Genomic DNA, 21,664 nt, shown 5'->3' on the forward strand with positions numbered 1-21,664 from the left:
TAACTTTTCCAGTTGTTGAGTAGCAGTGACGGTACAAAAATGAAACATGGTTACTCTAACTGCTCATAGAACTTACAGGTATGTTGGGAAACTAAAAATAGGGAAAAAACTACTAGTGAGCTGTCCATAAGATACTCTCTTCACTCCCTGTGAAAGAAATACTAAGTATTACTAACACTAACCTTCTTGCCGTAGTTTTTGAAAGAACTGTTAATAAGAGGGCAAAACTTTTTAATCAGCAGGGGAAAAATATTACTTTTTGTAACTGTAGGTAATGATGTCTCCTCTCCTCTCCTCTCCTCTCCTCTCCTCTCCTCTCCTCTCCTCTCCTCTCCTCTCCTCTCCTCTCCTCTCCTCTCCTCTCCTCTCCTCTCCTCTCCTCTCCTCTCCTCTCCTCTCCTCTCCTCTCCTCTCCTCTCCTCTCCTCTCCTCTCCTCTCCTCTCCTGCCACATAGTCACCATTAAAATCACCTTGATGTTTTAGGCATGCATTCTCCTCAAGCCACACTACTTTCCCCCCCCCACTTTTTTATTCAAGCTGTGCCGTATCATGTAGGCATATTATGAAGCTCTTTGAGATTTATTCAGTGTAATTGTAAATTTATTGTTTCACTTTGAAGTGTCAGTGCCTGATTCTGAAATGGTGAAGAAGATATAGGGGTATAGGTGTAGATATAGATGGTATAGCATAGGGATGAGAATGGAATTTTGGTCTTATCTTAATTATCTAAGACAAGTTTAATCAGGGCTTCAGCCACTGCTCTAAGCTACATGTATATTTAGAGGAAAGGACTGAAATGTGTTAAATTTTTTTTCCAACTTTATTTCTTTCAATCTCTAGAAAGAGAAATTAAAACTATGGCAATTTTTATTGAAAGATGGCCATTAGGAACTTGAATCCTCAGCAATGAAGATGCCATTCATGAATAATATTTTTTGTTTTCTCAGTCAGCCCCCGCAGACTTTTCTGTACCAAAAATTCCCTGCTCCAACTCTGCTTGAAAATCCATTATTCCAAACTGCATGGCAATAAAGATGGTTATTAAAGGAATGTTTGACCCTGTGTAAAATTTTGACTGTAAAACTCTGTTACTGGCACCATTATTCTACAAATAATATACTACAATAATTTAATTTAAAAAAGTATACAAACTGGGGTAGAATGAAAGAGAAACCCACACATGTAAATGCGGTAAAATGAAGAAGAAATGAAATATTTTGCATTCAGGCTTGGTTTAATCATGTTCTTACTGATGCATGTAATGATCTTACCATTCAACAGAATGAAAGGGAAACTTCTGTCTCCTTTCAATTTACAACCAGATATCATTGCTTGAAATTGAGTTTAGTTTTTTTTCCTCTGCAGAACTTTATAGGAAGTTTAATTGTGAAAGAAATATTAAATTAATATTATTTATGGAAATAAAATTGCATGTTATCGCAACCAAAAGTCAGAAATTACTTGGACATTGCAATTAAAACCAAAAAGTATAAGATACCCCTAACAGGAGGTTAAGTTGTAAATAAATATTCAGAAACACGAATCACCTTAAATTTAGTACAAACATTATTACAAATATGTCTCCATTTAAGATTTTTATGTATTTTTGTTTAGTAGTTTTAAACACCATAACATTTTTCAAGCTGACTGACAAGTAGCTTAAATTAATATTAGCATCAGTGTTACCTATGGAAGGCATCTCAAGATGGCTGAGAAGATAAGGGTTGGAAGGCCAAGCCCCTTCTATAGACAGAGATACAAAATTCCATTGAGATATGGAGCAGATGATGGGGCAGAGGTGATTCAGGGCACCCAAGTTACAACTTGTCTATGACAGTGCAATGCAGGTGGCACGTGTTTTTCTCTAACAAGGAACAGACTAAAAAAATTTCCAGTCTGAGGTCAAGTGGACTCTCCTATGCTGGAAGGATATTGAATTCTCCAAAGAGAGAGAGAGAGAGAGAGAGAGAATAATTTAGAAAGTTTTACTATCATTTGATCATAACAATTTTTTTTTCAAACCCAGCATTTCTAGCAAGACCAAGGATTTTTAATAAGTGAGGGAAATACATTTTTTAGGGCATGTTAGTCTCAGCAGTGCCACTTTGCCTAATATTTGTTCCAACTGGAGTACATGACATATAAACTTAATTAGTTTCATTCATTTATGACATGGCAAATGTTAACCTTACACTCCCAGCACATAAGTCTGTATTATTTATTTTAAAATATCATTCTGATTGTATTATTGCAAAGGCCAGGGGTTTTAAATTAATCTTATTCCGGACATTAATGTATTGAAATTATTTGTGATACTGGCTCTTCAAATTCTGAACTTTTTTCTGCCTTTTTTATTTCCACTTTATTAGACAATTAGAATTATTGCAGTCATGTCTAAAAATTGTAAACTGCATCAAATAAGTTTTTAGGCCCCTAGTTCTAAAGAAAATTAATTTTCTGGAACAAAGTGGAATTAGACCACATGCAGCAGCACATATATATCCCTCCTGGAGGGAGAGCTCCTTCATGCACTCTGACAAAGAGGAAGAATTACGGGTGGTTTGTAGGCTTGACTACAAAATGTGACAGAACAAGTGGTGGAGCACTGAGGTCTATCTTTCTGCTATTTTCATAGGTGCACAGCGAGCTGTTACATTTTTTCATTATACAAGTGGCTTGGAAGATTTTCATCTGGATAAGCAAATTTTCTTAGCAGCAGTATAAATTGTTTTCACACAGTCAGTTCAATAAGTCATTGGAATTACCAATTGAGTTTAAAGAAAATTATCACTTTTTTTGGTTGATTTGTATTGTGTATTTGGGGGATCATAAATAAGAAATAATATTTGAAGGAAGAAAAGCTTAACCTTAAAGTAAAACAGAAGTGGTTGGATAGCTTAATAATTTAAACAAGTCATGCGTTAAATTGGAAAAATAGGTAGTGCTCACTTTCTCTCAAATTCTTTCACTTAGATTAGTAATTTCATTTCAGCATTCTTAAGTATACTTTGAGGATGTCATGTAGATTTTGTTCTATTCCAATTGTTCCTGCTGTTCCCAGCCAGCACAGAGACAGCTGGGCAGAATGCTGTCATTAAATTCTGACCAGATGCTAATAACTTATTCTAATATATTTGAGATTGTTCAGAAACACTCTGAGTAGGCAGTTCTAACTGATCACAACTTTTCCTTCAATCCAGCATATCCTAATGTGGGCCTGCTGAAACTCCTCTATTCACCCTCATCTTCAATTTATGGACAACTTCCAGACTACTGAATATTGTATAAAGTGCTTGAGAAAATGACATTGCTAGACCCACCTGTTCACTTCTCCAAATGTCAGGCAACCTTCACAAAAAGCACTCTGCACATCTGAAGAAGCAAGAGACAAGCAGCAGGGCACAGAGAGAAGCTGATGGGGAAAAATGTCAAGAAAATCCTGTCAGTTTATGATCCAAGGAAACATGAGGAAAACAAAAAAATATTCAAGGGAACAGAAGAGCTCTTACCCTCTAAATCCACCGATGTGAAAAAAATGGTGAGCATTCCTGGCATGAAGAATGGATGAATTCCAATCCTGGAAACATCCAGAGAGGTTCTTGCAAGAAACAACGGGGTTTTCTTTTCTGTCACATTGCTGGTTATGCCAAATAGAAAATTGTGCTAAGCAAAGACAGCACTTAGGCAGCTGAGAATGAACCAGAGATGGAAAGAATCCACAAATGTAAAAAAAAAAAACAGGTTTTTTTTTCCTAGAGATTACTTGGAAATAAGACTGAGTGAAGAGTGTACCACCTAATTACTGTTGGGTAGCAGGATAATATTAACAGGAACAGCTCACAGCAGGTTTGTGTGAGCATGAGATTAATTATGGCAATAATTAATGAGGCTTTTATCAGTTACACATACCAAGATGTCACCATCATGTACTCCTTATCAGTGGTTTTTTCTCACAGAAAAAAACCCTGCAATAAACCCTGCAGAGTCTTTGTCTTCCAGAGTTTTTCTTGAGAGCCTGAGGATGACCCAGGATAGTCAAACTGAGGTGCAGTCCATCTGAGTAGATGATGGATTTTACTGCTAGCTTTGTTTTGTTTTGCAGTAACTTCTCCAGAAATAATGCCTCCTCCATGATGGCCAGGATTTTGGGATAAGCATTTACCTGGACTGTACAATTTGTCAGTAGCTACAATTAAAACAAATTAAAATTAAATTTCTTCTTACAGTTTAGAAAGCCAAACATTATTGCCTGTTTTACTGTTGAAATTTTTCTTGGTTTTTGACATAAAATCTGTCCAATACATTACATAAATTGCTTCCCTTCTGAATTGTCATACTTTTTTAGACAGTAACAGAAAGACTGCAAAGAGAAGAAATTTAACCATACAGAAGAAATGTTAATGACTTTTAACTCCAGACGATGAAAAATATGAAGAAAATAGAATAATGCTAGAGAAAAGTGGTCAGGTATCATCTCAGACAATAGGGGGGGAAAGCTTTTTTATTTTTTGTACTGATTGTAAATGGAAAATAGAAATAGACAAGATTTTAAACTTGCTACTACAAAGAAAAGCCTTTTTGAAGTGTCATATGTTGAAATAGTGACACCTGATGCAGGTATTTCAGAACTTTTCAATAAGAGCTCTGGAAATTTATATCACAGGCTTTCCTCTAATTCTATAGTGAACTCTCAGAACAGTAGGCTTACTTTAAGGACAGCTTGACACCTTCCTGCTGGTTCTGGACTAGTGCAAGGGGTGGAGTAGCTGCCATCAGCAGGGCACTATAATCCTCACTGTCCTGCTCTTGGCTGCCCATGGACAGCTTCACTGTGCAGAATGTTCTGTCACAGGACTGTCTGAAAGGGGCCCCACTCCTGCTCCTGGCCCATCCCTCCCACTGGCTGCCCACACCTGACAAATCCCATTCTTGCATGGCTGAAAAGGACACCTCTCATGGACTCTTCATCCCTCACCTGTTTTTGCTCACCTTTCTCTAAGTGTTGTATGCAGAACTTTGTCTATATTTATGTGCCTGAGGCTGAGGCTGATTATCTTTTTGGGAGCTGTGAAATATTTTTTTTTTTATTACTTGCTCGGTGGCCTCAGGCAGGCACAATTAAAGTAGTTGGTGTAGAATGTAGACATTCAGTATTCAAGAGTCTGTAGAGATACCCAGCCCACAGCACACATGTGTGACAGCCAATGCAATAAAGTCCATCTCTGAAACAGAGCTAATACCTAAAAGAACTTCAGACTGTGTTATTTTTGGTATCCAGTTTTTCCTTTCATGGTAAGAGTGAATTTAAATTTCTAAACATATGATGAAGAAAATATGCTCCATCTTCTGGACAGTAGGGTGGGGAAATGGCTGAAAACTAATACAGTAGAATTTCAGACAACTGTTTGAACCCTAATCTTCTGTCCAACCTTACACAGAACCATCTGAGTAGTTCCTGCCATTTCATACCAATAGCAGTTTTGTTTTACTAAGAAAAGCAGCTGTGAAATGCAGCCAGGAACAAAGTGTGAAATATTCTGTACAAGGTAGATTCTATTTGCCATATTAAAATTAATAGTACTAATACTGCTGACTTTAATAAAACCTGAATTTCCAGAGTGAGTTCCATCAGTTCCCATGAAATGTGCAATATATCAGGAAATAAAAGACTCCAGGAAATACCATATATGCAGGACTGCCAGAATTGAAAAAAAACAGCTTTAAAAAGGGAAAAAGTTTTAAAGAGTAAAGAGCATACATTTTAAAAACTCAATAAATCGGTTTTCAACAGCTCTCCTGACTGTTAAGCATGCAGTATGCTTTGTGTACTGTAAGCTTTTAAGAAAATATGATAGCTACAGCTTTGAGTCATTGCTAATACAGTATCCCTACTTTTTAGACAGGGAACAATTTTTTTTCCCTCCTTTTACTCAGCTGCAGAAATAATGATGGAATTCTCATACTCTGGTGCTTGTTTTAGACATAACTTTTGTTCAACAAGGAGAAACAAGATAGTGTGCCTTATTTTGGTGGAGGTTTTTTTTTTACAGCTCTAAATTATGTTCTGTTTTGCAGCTTGACAGGTTCTAACCTAAATATGGAGTAAATAATTTCTTAAGGGGTTAGTACAGGTGAGTTAAAGGCTCTGCCTCTTCCCTTCAGTCATTTGGAGCTCATAGGCAAGATGTATTTAAGAAACTGGGATATAGATATGTGACTTTATGCAGTTTTTATGACATCGAGCCCCTAGCACAATGATTGAAGAGAATGAAAAATGCATGACTTTCTTTTCCCTGCAAATGTAACACTTTTTCAGAGTTATAATGAATGTTATTTGAAGGTATGCTATGCTTTTATCAGTAGCACTACATGACTTCTCAGCATGCATTTGGAAATAGGTGCATGTAAAACTTTTCATCATAAACATTATTTTCGGGAACATTTGACAACTGATTTTTGTAAGAAGTGATTTTTCTAAACTTCAAGTCACTCTGCTAATCATAAAGTATTTGCTTTTCTCTCATTGCCGAGCTCTGTGCATGAAGGCAAAATTCTAGGATGGGAAGTTTATATTCAGTGCATTAACTACCCTGCAACACCACGGCCGTGAAATATGCTGTGCTCTTCCCAATCAGGAGCTGATGGTTGTGCGTTCCCAGGTGTCACCTTTCACAACCTTTACTTTCTAAAATGCCCATGTAGTGATTTGCTGGATCCAGCCAAACCATCCTGTGGGCTGTACAATGCATGGATGCGTTCCCCGCTCCCACACTTCTGCCAGGCAGGTCCATTGTGAAGGATGTTATCACCATGCAGGGAGCGTTTCCAATCAGCTCTGCAAACATCCCATTTGCCTTACAGGATGTGGCCAGGCAGCAGGGATGAGGGTCCATTCCTGCTGGTTTTGGACATGCTGGATAAGGAGGAACATCTTGAAAGGGAAAGGAAGGTTCGCTATTCTCACTTCAAGAGACTTCTCAAGTACAAGAGGGTCATGAAAGGCCAGGGCTTGGCCAGGGAGGGAGCTGGTTGAGCTGGGACAGAGTAGAGCCTCTTATGGGAACAGGGAACTTTCCTGCAGCAGGGAGCAAACTTACAAGCTTTAAGTATGACATTCTTAGAGATCCAGTAACACCGAGTGTCATTGTGCGAGCTAATGCATATTGTTGGAATTTTGCCCTGAATTTGCCTTTTGTTTGTTTTCCTCTGCAGATCTTTTTTAGAACTGCTTAGAGACTATGTGGGGACATCAAAGAATCTTGCTGACTCCCATGATATGTTCACCTGCCCTCTGCTTTTCTGTGGAGAGAGTCAATCAAAAATCTGAGACAAAGCACATATGAATATCCAAGAACTAATTCCCCCCTTGTGCCTGTAGTGACCTCTTTCATCTTACACAGGAAGCACAGGCTTTAAAGTGTAAATAAAATTAAAATTTACTGACCTAACACTGAGATGGTAAGGCCAGGCTAGGGAAGAGGATTGGAGAGGGAGCAGACAAGAGCTAGGACAGATGGAGGGCAACTCCTCCAAATTGTAGCTCTTGCTGTTGTGTTGGTGGAGGCTGTTGCCCCACACAGTTCAGTTACCTGCGTCTCGTACGGCTTTGTTGCTGCTGGTGGAGGTGATGGAAGCAGTAACCTTACAGATATTTTGTTGTTCTGGAAGAAAGCCTAATTTGTGCCCTAAAGCTGACCCTACTTTGTCTTTGAACCTTCTTTAGTCTGCAGGATCAGCTGTGAGAAACATGCCTATCATGTATTTTTCATTTGAAAGGCTGCATTACCCAGACGTGTTTCCACATATATATATATAATCTTTTTTTCTTCTATTATGTATTTTTCCTCATATAGATGGGCGCCTCCATGCCTACTGCATGGACGAAATGGAATAAACAAATATAGGAACCAGATAACTTAAAAAATTTTCACATTAATCAGACCTGTAAGAAGATGTAAGAATATGTACAAAGATATGGCTTTTCTGAGCCATAGTACTCTTTGCTTGGAAGAAATTATGTCATGTTACTCTTGCTGCTATCATCCACAACTGTAAAGCTCAAAGAAATTTACATTCCATGTTTTAAGAATTTTTTTTTTTTTAATATTAAACTAGAACTTTCATTTTTTTTCCCTTCGATTTTGCTCCACCTTTTGCTTTTTGGTCTTTTTGCTCTACCTTTTTGAAACTTTACCCTAATACTCTGTACTAAGTGATCCTTATCCTTAGGCTTTTGTTGTTCGGTTTGACAACCTTGAGCTAAGGCACTCTAGGATTTTGCTGAAGAGGCCATCAGAAATGTACATTTTCCACCTTTGGTTATGAAGGCAAATTTTCTGTCACTACTGAAAGGAATATTTACTGCTCTGACACGTGACTGTATGCGTCACAGCAGCTGCACTTCTCCTACTCTCTCTTACACAAAAATCTCTTGTGTTGTACCTTGTCCAGACAGGCTGTCTTGGTCAGCTTCCTTGGAAGGAGGTTCTGCTACATCAGTCAGCTCTTCCTTCTCCTCAGCTGCACTCTCCACCTCTGCAGCAGGCAGCAGATCAGGTGTGGTGAAGCTTCCTGCAGTAGCCAGCTCCACTGGAGACTCATAGCCATCAGTGACTAAGTCTTTGCCAGCAGAATCATCTGCTGGGGGAGGCAAATAGGAATCCTCTGATTTTGGAGGACTGCTGGTGCTGCCCAGAGCACTGAAAGGCACTGTGAAACTTGGGCGGTCGGTAGCAATAACTTGGGTGTATGGATATCTGTCCTGAAATGGTTCTCTGGAGGGTTTTGTAGGAAAATCAGGTTCAGATGTAATAAAATTATTAAATTCTTCAGGGATGCTGATCTCTTCACTTAGAGCAGGGCTTTCAGTTGTAAATTCACCAACAAATACATCTCCTCTGTGATCCGCTGTTGCTGGACTTGGATAACCTAGTGGGAGTTCCTCCTAAAAAAGTTTTAAAAGATCAGCTTTCATTATTATGTTTGGGTTTCATTGCTAAAAAGGCAATAATCTTTAGCCACATGAACTAGCAAATAGTTAAGTCAATGTGGAATCATATTATGGATAGGGTTAGAAGGGACCTTAGAGCTCATCTAGTCACAGCCCCTCTGTCGTGGTAAGTGACATCTTCCACTAGACCAGTCTGCTCAATGCCAAATCTAGCCTGTCCTGGAACATTGCCAGAGCTGGGGCATCCTTAACCTCCCCAGGCACTCAGTGCCAGTATCTTACCACCCTCACAGTAAAGAATAGCTACTGTATATCTAACTCAAGTTTCCCATCTTCAGTTTGAACCCATTATCCTTGTCCTATCACTACTGCTCCTGATGAAGTGTCCCTCTCCAGCTTCCCTGTAGAGGAAAAACCCTCTTTAGATACTGGAAGGTACTGTGAAGTAATAGGATGTGTAAAATATTTGGCATGTGCATGTGATCTTAATCATAGTGCCTGTAATTTTAAAAGTGGTCAAAGAAAGACAATCTTAACTAGCCCTGTAAGCTGCTCTTTCTGCCATTAAGATGTACTATGAAGTGATGAGGCACTGTTTACTTTGTAATTAAGTCTGGGAAGGGTAATCAAGCAGTAATTTTCACCTCTAAGTGCTGTAAAAAGTATCTCTGTTGCAGTATAGCAACACAACATTTACCTTTGCAGCATATGCAAAAGGCATATATGTTATTCTAGCATAAGAAACTTTTTGTATGTTTATGTACCTCTTAACACTGTTTAATTTCTTTTCCTGTGGAGAAGTAACACAAAAACATTATTAACCTACCAAATCAGGGCCTGCCAGAGGAATAGTGACCACACCTTGGATATCATTGTCTAAATCACTAGGTGGTATAATAGTTTCTGCAAAAAAAAGATAGAAACATTTGAGAGAGAGAGAGAGAGAGCACAGAATACTTCAGCACCAGCACATTGAAAACAGATCAAACACATAAACTCAATTTTAAAAAGTGCCAAAATATTCTCCATCAAAAAATCGCTTTTAAATTCATGCAAAAATGCATCATTTCCCATTCAAAAAGACAATGATGAAGAAACCTACATTTTATATACACTATTATTCATCTGCTTTACTTAGCATAAATGGGATAGGTCTGCAGAGAGATGAAGCATGGAGGAATGCTTAAAATCATCTGAAGTGTGAGCCCCTCAGTTAAACCCACATGGGCTCTGATGACTCATTATATTGTGTTCATTAAGCCTAAAGTCATTCCAGTTTTACTCTGAGTCCACACCATTGTTAAAGTCAGTATTTTGGCTTTAATGCTCAAGTTGCTCCTTCCACCTCTCAGAGGAGATCTTTAAAGTACTTGCATGAAAACTGCTTTTCCAAGATTGTTTATTAGAATTAACTACTGGGAGAAAGCTGATTAAAATATTTATTATTGAAATGTTCTATCTAAATTTTTTTCTTTGGACTTTTAATCTACATTAAGATATGACACTTTATTCTTACAGAAAGTATTAGTTCAACGGAATAATTTTTTTGACAAGAAAACGCTGCTGTTTGCAAATGACACACTCTAGCTAAAATTCGGTATGGATTTTGAGGTTGTTTCAGTAAGTACGCATATGAAAAAATTTAAATTATTTTTCCCCCTTTTTAACACATCTCTCCAAAAGTAATTTGCTAGCTTTACAAAAACCCTTGTGGAACTAGAAAGGGATATTTACTAGCTGGATAACTGAACAGGGTGCAGACCTTCAGCTTCTGCTGGAGGCTTTCACACCCATCTTTTCTTCTACTCCCCCTCTTTGTTTCAGAGTGTGAGTGAAACACATCTTTACTGATTTTATCTTGGGGTCAAATGCTGTTTAAGGTGTTGATCTCTCTGATGTTGCTGAGAGATTAGATGGCTTGCTTGCAACAAAGACAGAGCATTCTGAAAGCTAATTTTATGTTAGAGGCAGATCTCATTTTTTTTCCTTGGTAAAGAAAGGAAACTATCCCTACTGGGAAGTTAAAAGGATGGAGTGAATATTCATAGTATTTATTTTATTTTTCTCCTATTCATAATCTTAGTGTGCAAAATATCCAGACTTTCTAAGCAAAAAACCAAGAAAAAAAATCTTCTAATATGGTTGCAAGTTAGGCTGTATAATTATAAAAACACATTTTACTATAAAATTTAACTTATTTCACTATATCCTTTGGATGCTATACAACACCAAAGAGAACAGACTATGTCAGATGAAAAGAATGTGTTAGAGAAGCAAAGGACACCTACTGAAATTGCATCAGTTTGGGAAAGCAAGATTCAGGCTTGTGCCTGACACCTGCCACCTGCTTTACTGACCATCAGTAAACTGGAGTGTTCCAAGGTCCACTGGCAGGGACTGGTCTTCATGGAGTGCAGAGGCAACCAGCTGCTGAAGGTCTGTTACTGTCAGTTTAGTTGCTGATATTTCCCTCTCTTCAACTGGAGAAATTGGTATTTTTTCACTTTCAACCTTATTAGATCCAATAGTTGAGATGTCATCTGCTGTGCCCATGGTTTCTGAGCCATCTCTCTCAAAGTTCACCACGTATCGTGCCACTGTGCTGCTTGATCTGCAAGGGGGAAGAAAGGAGAAAATGCCCACAGCAGCAAAATCAGTCACTGTCTGAGAAATGGTTTTACACACAAACAAATGTGCAATCATAGCATATTATCTTCTGTAAGAGTAATGCAAATTTGCTTCTTTCTAATGAGGCTGTCACCTTCAAATTACTTTTCCTCCACTTGACCCCTTTTATTCTATGCATAACTTTTAATAAAAACTCACACATTGAAGAAAATTGCAAAAGTATTCTAACATAATCTGGTTTAATCTGACTATTCAGAAATCTGTAGAGCTGGTAAAGTAGTCTGAAGTCCTTGGCTACTGATTCAAACAGCTATAAATGCATGCTGGGGTTATTAGAAGCCATAATCACGCATTAATTATTCAGGAACCTATGAAAAGGGATTAGATAGTTCATAAAACTGCAGGTAAGCAAAAATCTTATCACAATTGAGATGATTTTTGGCCCTTTTTCGAAGAACAGCAGGCTAATGTGGCAAGCAAATCATTTTTTCACGATGGGAGTTAGCTTTTCCTAGTCCAAATGGGTGTGTATGTTTTCTCCCTAGACATTCACGTTTAACAGAAGCCTCAAATATTCACCATTTTTAATACATCATTTTTCCTGCATGTTAAATACACCTAATTAAACTAAAAATAATGAGTACATTGTAAACATTTCTATTTCACTGTTACTTTTTTTACAGTGTCAAATAAGCATAGAGAGAATTTCACTTTATGTAGTATTTGCTATGTATTTGCATTTATATGACATTGCAAGAATTCAGGAAACACATTAGACAATTCTTCCTTTTAAAGCATGAGCAAAAGAGAAATTCTGGGAAACTGCTAGACAGATTATTCCCCAGTAGCACTTTTAAGCAGCAACAACAGTAGACTCTGTAGCTGTTTGTAATAGCAGTGGAAATCTACCTGCATTTTATCAAGCTAGTAACTGGACTCTGTGCTATTCTATCTGGCTTGATAATGGAGATAACAAATCAAATTCTACATACTTATTGGAAATACTGTATACATGGGAATACAGCTAGGAAACAGCAGATCAAAAATGAAAATCTGAGTTAAAAGTTTCCCTACTTATTTTTCACTTTCAGTGTATGGCTGATATAAATATTTAGTCATATGAATGTGAATTTTCTTAGGTCAAACATTTTCTTTCCTTCGTAGACATCCTGACACAATTTGATTACATGAAACATTTAAATTAAAGTTAAAGCTGTCCATGGCACTTCATATCACAGATTTTGTACTTAGGCAAAACAAAACCAATTCACTTTGTCACATCAAGATAAAGACATTTACTGATTTATCTATGTACATCACAAAATTAGTAATAATCATTATTATAATTAGTCTATAAAACTATTAATTATGAATTACAGAAAGATTACCCATCTTTCTCCTTCTTCTGTCTTCATTTCATCGCAGAATATAGAGTGTGAAAAAGGATTACAAAAGAAAAGCAAAGATTCATGAATACTGGTGAATCGTTCAGTCACACACATCACAACCATCTTTTGACAATTTATCTTCTATGTATCATCTATAACTCTTATCTCTGTGTTAAAATGACAGTCTACTCTCCATCAGTTCACTTTTTCCCTTCCAAACAATGGGAATGACCATGGTTTGGGAGGGGAAGGAGGAATTTCACTTTACCATGGCAGTTTGAAATATCATCTTTCCTATTTCCGTTGTCAAATGGTGCAGTTTGAGCCCTGTCATGGCTGATCTCTGTGGTGGCAGTGGGCACTTGTGGCAGTACTTTCCATGCTCATGGTTACCACACATGATGGCTACTCAGGCTGTAGTCACAGGGCTAACTTGAACCATTAATTACCTCTGCAAGACATGCCTATGTTGACCTTCTACATGCAATGCCCAGTTATTTTCCCTGGTGACTTTTCCAGGATAGCTATGATGTTGTCTTTCTTCATTGCTTTGAGAGAAATGCTGCTAAAATACCTTGTACTATGGCCAAGGGAGAATGGACAGCAACACCCATCTTTGCTGATCTGTAACTCCCACAGCTGACTAAATTACTGGATAATGAGAAACAATCCAAATCTTCCATAATGATTAATGCTCTTTCATACTGGCTAAGTCCAAGATATGAAACCAAAATGGATCCCAGACCTCCTGGAGCCACAACTTAAAGATCTTAGGTATTGCAAGTTCTAATTATGAGATGCTACTACAGATTTTTCTGCTTGTACTGCAGTAGACAGCTTTTTGTTTTATTAATTTCAATACAAAAATATAAGGAACTAATTTTCAGACTACTTGGCTCTTCTCTCTCCTTTTCCCCAGCAATTTTTGCAGAAAGAAATGCTAGGAAGAAGGATGTTTTTGTCTAAAGTTGCATTGCAATATGAGCGTTTTTCAACATGTATTAAATATTAGAAGTACTGAATGTTCCTGATGCTGTGCCATAAGACCAAATAAATTTGTCTTTTTCCCCTGCTCTTCCCCCTCCCTTTTTGCTGTTTCTTACTATTAGTTGTTTGTTTTTCACTTGATTCTTTATGCAATGTCCTCCCCCTGCTCTATAGATTCTCTATTGAAAAAGTACACAAGATGTTGTGTTAGTAGGAAACAGATGAGGAAGATAAAGCTAAAACAAATGGCAAGACAGAACACAACTTTACTGAGAAACAACTACTGAAAAAGTTTTATATGTGTGAACATGTATCCACCTGCAGCCCACTTTTGCCAAGGCACCTTCACTGTGACTTATGAAGGGCAAAAAAGTTGTCATCTAAATAACCATAATACTAACTCTTTTTATCTTGTCATTTAAAAAAAGTGCTTAATACAGTGTTGTTAACAAACAATTCAAAGAATTTATTGCATCCTTCAAGCTCCAGGGAATCAAAGCTACTTTTACTAAGTAATTCAGAAGCTCATAGTCTCACTAAGGATGTGTTCGCACTTCCTGCCGTATTGTCCCTATGACATTCCCATAAAATTGCTTGATGTTTACAGCAATACACACCCCATTGTTCTACAGGTCTCTTCCTTTTGGAGGTCAAGAAAGAAGAGAACCCTAGGAGCCAGCAAAAAAGAGAGCCCCATTTTCTTACTTACCTGAATCCTAACACACGGATTTCTTTGAATCCTGGAAGTTTCTCAAATATTTTTTTCATCTGTAGGCAACCATAAAAAAAAAAAAAAAATCAGCATAAGATCTATGACTAAAAGGCCATCACAAGTTGACTACTTAGACAATGTTTTTCATATTTCAGCAAGAGCTTTAGGAAACAGTCTCAACTGTGCTCTTTTGGGTAATTATAATTGCTCAGCTTAAACACAATATTTACTTTGAATATACTTGTTGTATTACCTGTTAATAGGCAAAAAGAAGCACAAAATATTGCTTTTGTTAGTAATGTAATTATTTTTCTAGTAATGTAATTATGCAAAAAAGTGACAATCTATTTCATAGTGCAGCAAGTTAAACAACATGAATCAAGCAGTTTTCTCATTTTCAGCAGTTTTGGTTCATGAATAATTTTGTGATTCAAGTCACCTGTAAATTGGTAATTATTTAGAAATATTAAACAACTGCAGATGGGTTTAGATTACTTGACAAATAATTTAGAAATTAAACAGTTTTAACTGTCTTGTACAAACAGACTAACATTTTAAAATAAATACATTTTAAATAATACATTTTTAATTCTAATGTTAATAATAGTCAATTACATGGTTTTGAATAGAATTGACCTTATATGTGTAGTAAACAATGTCTGCAGGCACTTCTGTCTGAGGGTAATACTGAAAATCTTCAGAGAAACCATTTTTTTGCCATCTCTGCCAGTACATCCTTCACCATTTTTTTACACATATCTGGAACTGAACCAGGAAAGTGAAATAGCTTCCACTAAGGAATGCTCACGAAACTGATGAGAGGCTCTAGTTAATTTTACTACGGAAACCTTTTGGGAAACTCAAGTCATTAACTGCTATCAGTTAAACTGATAGCTGAACATTCAGTTAATATTATTAATTGTAAGAAAATACCACAGATGTTCCAATTCTTACATAAATCATGGTAATGCTCAATGAGTGTATGTCCTTTGAAGAATAGCTCAGACAACAGTAGCTAATTACTTTTAACATTTATATTACATTTCTCATTAGGTTTATTGTAGAAATTAAATTATGACAAAGTGCTGCCCATGAATTCCTGATTAAGTCTGAACAATATTCCTAAAGTTATTCTGTTCATCAGTTATCTGAGGCTTCTACTGATGTCAAAGATGTTGGCTTGTTAGCTTGGTGGCTGAATAGATGGCTTAAATGAGCTGATATTGCACGTGAAGGAAACGTGAAGGTCTTGGGGAAAAAAAGGAATGGCCTGTTTAAAGTGAGGACAGTAGATTCTAATCCTATTTCATGGGGAAAGTAACATCATAGTATGAACCTCAGCCAAGGTAGAAAGTCATGATTTTAACATTCACTAGGTGTTCCTACCTGTAGCTGAAATTTGGCAGCTAGTTGTTGATACTCTGGGGAGTTGGGGTCACTGAGTTCAGCTGTGTACTCCTGATCAGTGAGAGTGACACTGAATTCCACCATTTGCTCCACAGGCAGTTCAGGGACTGCATTTGTCCCCAGCTCCTGGAAAAGAAAAGGCAAGGACAAAAAGGGAGGAAATAAAACTAAGTGATTTTTTTCCCCCTCCACAATTCAGTATTTAATAAGTAGAAATGTTCCCTTTTAAGCCCATCCTCAAAATAACTTTCTGAACTATATTTCACAAAATGTGAAAGTTGCTAGGTATATCTGCTGGCTTAATTCTTCTGTGTTTGCAAACAAGTTTCTATTACTTGAGAGTTGCCCTTGATATGCATAAATGAAGATGAAGAAATCAAGCCTTTTGTGCACAGAGACTGTTACCAAGTCTTAGTTCCATCATCATAAAGTCACATAGCTGTTTCACGTTCAGAGGTTTGCATTTTTTTTTTCTGATAATAAAATGGAATTATCCCTACCCATGATATACCTTTTCTGTGCAGTTGACTTTGCTGCTATTACAAGTCGTCTTATTTTGTTTACTGTTTCCCAGCAGTATTTGCAGCTTTTCCCTCCACTGTGAGGCCACACGACTGTGCTGAGACCACAGCAGCCAGGACAGGGAATACAAAATCCCTTCCCAGCACCCCTCCCCTGTCTCAGAGGTATCTCTTACAGCAGGTGCTGTTGTGTGCAGAGGGGCAGTCCCCAGTGCCCTGCTGTGTGGCTGCTCTGAAGAGACAGCAGTGGAGAACCCCCTGACAGCTGGCAGGGCAGAGAAAGGACAGGGAGTCCCAGTCCTGTCTCCTGTGCTGTGGAAAGCCTGGCAGGTATGCATTTTTGGCTTTCTTTAATGAAGAGCAATGATACAAAATGGTGCAAAATTGGCATCAGGCCCCCCCTTAAAAGAATGAAAACTGCCTAAAAGCTTGTTGCCATGCTTTTGTGTTTGGTTTTATATATACTCAAAAAGCATCATGCCCTACTCCAGTATATAACAGATGCTAATAAACCCCTTCAGTCTGCTAGCTGAAACAGAAGGAAGCACTCATTGTTTTTAAGCACTATTCATAAGGTTTCCTCCTCTTTCCTGTTAGCTGGCTCAAAAGGCAAAGGTGAGTGAAAAAGTGGGTAGGAACACAGGCTGCCCTCACCTTCACAGGAGTCTTCGTGTCATTGAAAATTTCATTGAGCAATGTGCCATTAGGTGAATATGGAGAGAGGGGTGTGCCAGGAGAGCCTGTGGTGGAGGGGGGAAAGAAAGAAAGAAAAGTCAGGATAGAAGAGTTTGTACACCAAAAGTCTTCCCCTTTGTGTGCTGGTCAAGTGTCAGCTCACTGGAGCAGCTTTCCCTCAGGAGGGTGTGCTTGAGCACAAGCCTGTGCTAGTGGAAGGTGGCCAAGACTTAGGATGTGGGTAAAGCTGCTGTGTTTTATACAACAGACAGCTTTCTTCCAGGTCAGACACTAGTGGTGTGCCATGCGTGTGACTGAAGCCAAAAATGGCACTGACTATGCATCAATGGAATTGTGTGAGTTAATACTATTTGGTCATTTCCTGTCATACCACATCACGTATCACCAAGTGTCTAAGCTTAATTTTGCCATTGAGATCTTTGTCTCTAGGGCAGCCACTTTTCTTTAGGGCTCAATTTAAACTAACAAGAGATGTTGACAGAGTTTTCCACCTAGAGGCAAAATTACCATGCTGCAAGTGCTTACCAATAAGATTCTGTTACATTTCATAAGAAGATATGTTCACAATCATATTACAGATTTTTATCACTGCATGAATTGCTAACATTATTTTAAAGAATTTCAGAGCACAACAGGGTTGGTAGGCCGAATTGTAATGATCTGATCAATTTATTGTCTTGGTATCACTCTGACTTTCTTGCTTGCCAGTCTTTATTTGCCTTGCTTGCTTCTTTTGGTTAACACAATACAGTAGTTGACATGCTAAATGGTATTTTTAACCCTATGTTATCTGTTTGAAACTAGGTAAACACATACATTTGAAGACAAACTTTGAATACAACATTTGAGTAGCACTTATATTGTAAAGAGATAAAAATAATTTCTTCCCAAAGCTTATTTTGCTGAAACATTTCCACTCCACTAAACTTGTCATGCTTCTACAACATTCATTGAATTATAGCCTTCTAAAAACCTAAGAATCATTTGCCTTAGCAGTTTTATTCAACAGGCAGACACAGAATAAGCAGATTTGATTTTACCTGTAGAAATGGAGGGAATGTCTTCCACCTTTTTGCCCCCTGTTTTGTCTGCTGATATTTCATCTTTCCTATCAATCAAATAAAATGAGAGATTTAATTATCCGCGTATTGTACTGGCAATGACAAAAGTGTAAAAAATCAAAAACATATAGAAATTATCCCTATATTAAGTGTAGCTTAATTGAGAGAAGTTTCCTCTAATAAACTGTTTTGTGGCCTGATTAAATAGGCAGTGGAACAGCATAAGGACTACAAATCCTGTCAGGGACCTGCTCATGAGGTTTTGTGACAAATTTTATCGATGCCACCAGAGGGATGGGATCACAGAGATTAAATCAGTGCACTGGGTCTCTTTTTTACTCTTGGAAGTCAATTAAGGGTTGACCACTGTCTAAAATTGAAGCAAGACTTCTTGTACATCACCTAAATCAACCTTTGTCTTCTTGGTTATTTCTCATCCTATCAAGGTAATTCACTGGGAGCTTTGGGATTCTTCCAATTTTTAAGGCCAATGGACATTTCAGGTTCTGGGTGAGTTTTATGTGGTGTGGTATGAGAAGATAGCAGGTAGGCTTATTTTTCAGCTGTCAGCCTGCATTATAATACCATAAGAATGCTTCTAAATAATGGTAGTTTCAAATCAGATTCCTGAATCCAGATTATTTTAGGATGTCAGAGTCTTAGTGTTTGCTTCTGTATGTAATATTCATGGGCTCATGCCTACCATGGTCCCCAAGGACCATGAGCTAAAACCTCAAGTAAAAATATGGTGTGTATGATGTATCACAGGATTTGGTTTGGTTTTGTTGATAATTATTTTCTGGTTTGAATTTTACAGTCATGTGGTGATGAATACATTTTTAATAGCTACTGTTAGCTTGCTTGAAAAACAGCAATAGTATCTATACCTAAGTACATTTTTAAATATATAGATGTATTAAAGATTCGTTTACTTGGAGCAGAAATTATTCTATAACCTTTAAACCAAATTGTTATTAATTTGTATCTTTTAGAAGAATTTAGATTCTTAGATAAGGATCTTCTAAGGGATATTTTGAGATTTTTCTCTCCTGAAACTGGGGAGTAAAGTATCATTCCTCAAACATTCTCAATGTTCTATAGTGCATTGTGATGGAGTATTTGTGAAAACTGATATGAATGAAAGAAATGCACTGCAAATGTGTAGTGTGGTGTTAACTGAGACAGCATAAAGCTTGTCAGTAAAGGTGTCTGAGCTGCATTTCCCTACAGGAGCAACCAAGATGTTTAGTAACATAAATAAAGAACATGAATGAATGACAACTGATATACCACGTCCTCTGGATATCTTGGGTGGTGAGAACTAAAATATTATTTGTGATGTTTTCACAATGTTAACTAGTTATGTGTTGTATCTATACTTGGAGACTGATTTCTCTACTTGACCTCTACAGAAGATACAAAATATTTTCTAAGCCACACAACAGTAAATATGAAGTCCAATAATACATAATCGTTGCTGCCTGTATTTCCAGCTAAAATATGAGCAATTTCATGGACTTTTCTTCACCTTCTATACTGTGTCTAGGGAAAACAGTACTGTTCACAAAGAACCTAAGAACTCTGAGATCAGTCACTTCACTTAATGCCTTGCTGCTGCTTCTTGCACTAGGATGAATGAAAAGGCCTCCCTTTGGACTTCCTGGGGAGTTCAATTAGGCTACATTATTAAAAATATGTTAGCTCTCCCATGTCAGAATGACTTAAGATACACAAGACCTCTATAATCATGAGACAGTGTAACCTATGAATGCAAAAGATTATCTGAAAATATCTTGAAAATCAGAGAAAACTTGAAGGAAAAAGCAATACATCAGTCAGAAGTTGTGGACAAGGATTTGTCTGGCTGCACTATAGTATTTATGTACAGAGGACCAGAGTTCAGTGTGGTACCTTTAATCCTGCCATTCTCCAACTTCTGAGCATTGCCAGATGCATGTTTATTTTCAAAGAATTTACATAATAAAGTATACATTAATTAACACTGTCATGATATATAAAAATACAGGAGAAATCTAAAGTGTAGGTGTAGAGTCTTCATGTTATAGTTTAATGTAGCCTCTCAGCTAAACTTCTATTAAGCTGACTTTCCTTTTGAGAATTATAGTAACTTTTGTCACACTCCCAATCAACACTAGCCTAATGCAAAGCCATGTCTGTGTTTCATGCTCACATCAGTCTGAGAAAACCTTCAGTGGTGTCTTGAAATGAACAGGTAGCTCAGACATTTGGCCATATCCATTATTTGTGATTAAATTACTGTGTCCTATGATATATCCAGTACACACATTTCTCACAGCACACACCAAATACACCACAGTGCTATCTGAATATCTGCCCACATCCACACACATCTACACATATATTTTCAAAGAAGACAGTAACATCAAGTGGCAAGGTTCTACTTGTGCTACTTACCTTTCCTGGAAGGTTCTATGTTTTACTCGCTGCAAAAAGATTAAGAAAAACATCATTTTACTAGTAGGTGTCTCCAACCATTGAGCCTGCTAGCTATTTTGTTTACTATACATTTATGTTTTCCTTCTAAAACATGCCCCCTCCTTTTCCTGAGCAATACTTTGCCCTTAAATAAGCAGGTGGGGAGGAACTTGGAGGTGTCTCCCAGTCTCTAAACCAATGTCAGTAATCCTTACCCGTTGAATTATTTCCAGGTGTTCTTGGGAATTGCTGAAGTTTTTGCCAATGTCGAATATGCAAAAGGTTTCCCTCTGGCAGGCAGTAACCCAGTTCTGATATTCAGAAGTATCAGGAATCCGATCCAGAAAAATACGAAAGGCTTCCCACACAGCTTCCTGGCAGACTGAGTAAGAAGAAAGGGGCTGGGCATAGATGCTTTGTACCAAATAATAAACTTGAAAGCCTTTTAACAGTGATTTGGCATTTATGCATTCATCACTCAAGATGGAGGAACACACTTCTTCAAAATGTTGTTTAAAAATTCTTCTAGAGAAGGGGATTTTCAAACTTACTAGAAAAACCATTTTAAATAAAACCTGCTAGTAATTTAGAAGCTGTTGCCTTTAGCACGTTACTTTGCAAAGATAGTTACTGTGAGATAGGACATTTATTTTCAGTACTTGATACTTACTTTGGCTTAGAGTGAGTTCATTATCTGCATTATCTAAAATATCAGTGTCTCTGAAATTAGAGCAGTAAGTATACTCTAAACTTGCTGTAGGGATGTACTCACCTAGCTGTGTTAGGGCCCCTCAATAATACCTCAGGAACGACCTGCCCTCCCAGTAGAGCAGCTGCATGTGGAGCAGATGTGGTC

The 21,664-nt window shown here is 37.5% G+C and overlaps 1 protein-coding gene across 1 annotated transcript in view; it reads right to left on the reverse strand.

The window, feature by feature from the left end:
- IMPG1 (interphotoreceptor matrix proteoglycan 1) overlaps positions 1-21,664 on the reverse strand; it is a 51,403-nt gene that overhangs the window by 14,916 nt on the left and 14,823 nt on the right. The window contains exons 3-12 of the mRNA XM_062488598.1: positions 21,024-21,190; positions 20,788-20,816; positions 18,331-18,398; positions 17,249-17,334; positions 16,053-16,199; positions 14,664-14,722; positions 12,968-12,988; positions 11,309-11,562; positions 9,778-9,854; positions 8,444-8,945 (exon numbers count right to left, since the gene is read on the reverse strand). Of these exons, the coding sequence (XP_062344582.1) occupies positions 8,444-8,945; positions 9,778-9,854; positions 11,309-11,562; positions 12,968-12,988; positions 14,664-14,722; positions 16,053-16,199; positions 17,249-17,334; positions 18,331-18,398; positions 20,788-20,816; positions 21,024-21,190 (1,410 nt within the window). The remainder of the gene's footprint in view (positions 1-8,443; positions 8,946-9,777; positions 9,855-11,308; positions 11,563-12,967; positions 12,989-14,663; positions 14,723-16,052; positions 16,200-17,248; positions 17,335-18,330; positions 18,399-20,787; positions 20,817-21,023; positions 21,191-21,664) is intronic.

Source organism: Cinclus cinclus, chromosome 3, assembly GCF_963662255.1.
Source record: "Cinclus cinclus chromosome 3, bCinCin1.1, whole genome shotgun sequence".
In the NCBI taxonomy this organism is placed as follows: Eukaryota; Metazoa; Chordata; class Aves; order Passeriformes; family Cinclidae; genus Cinclus; species Cinclus cinclus.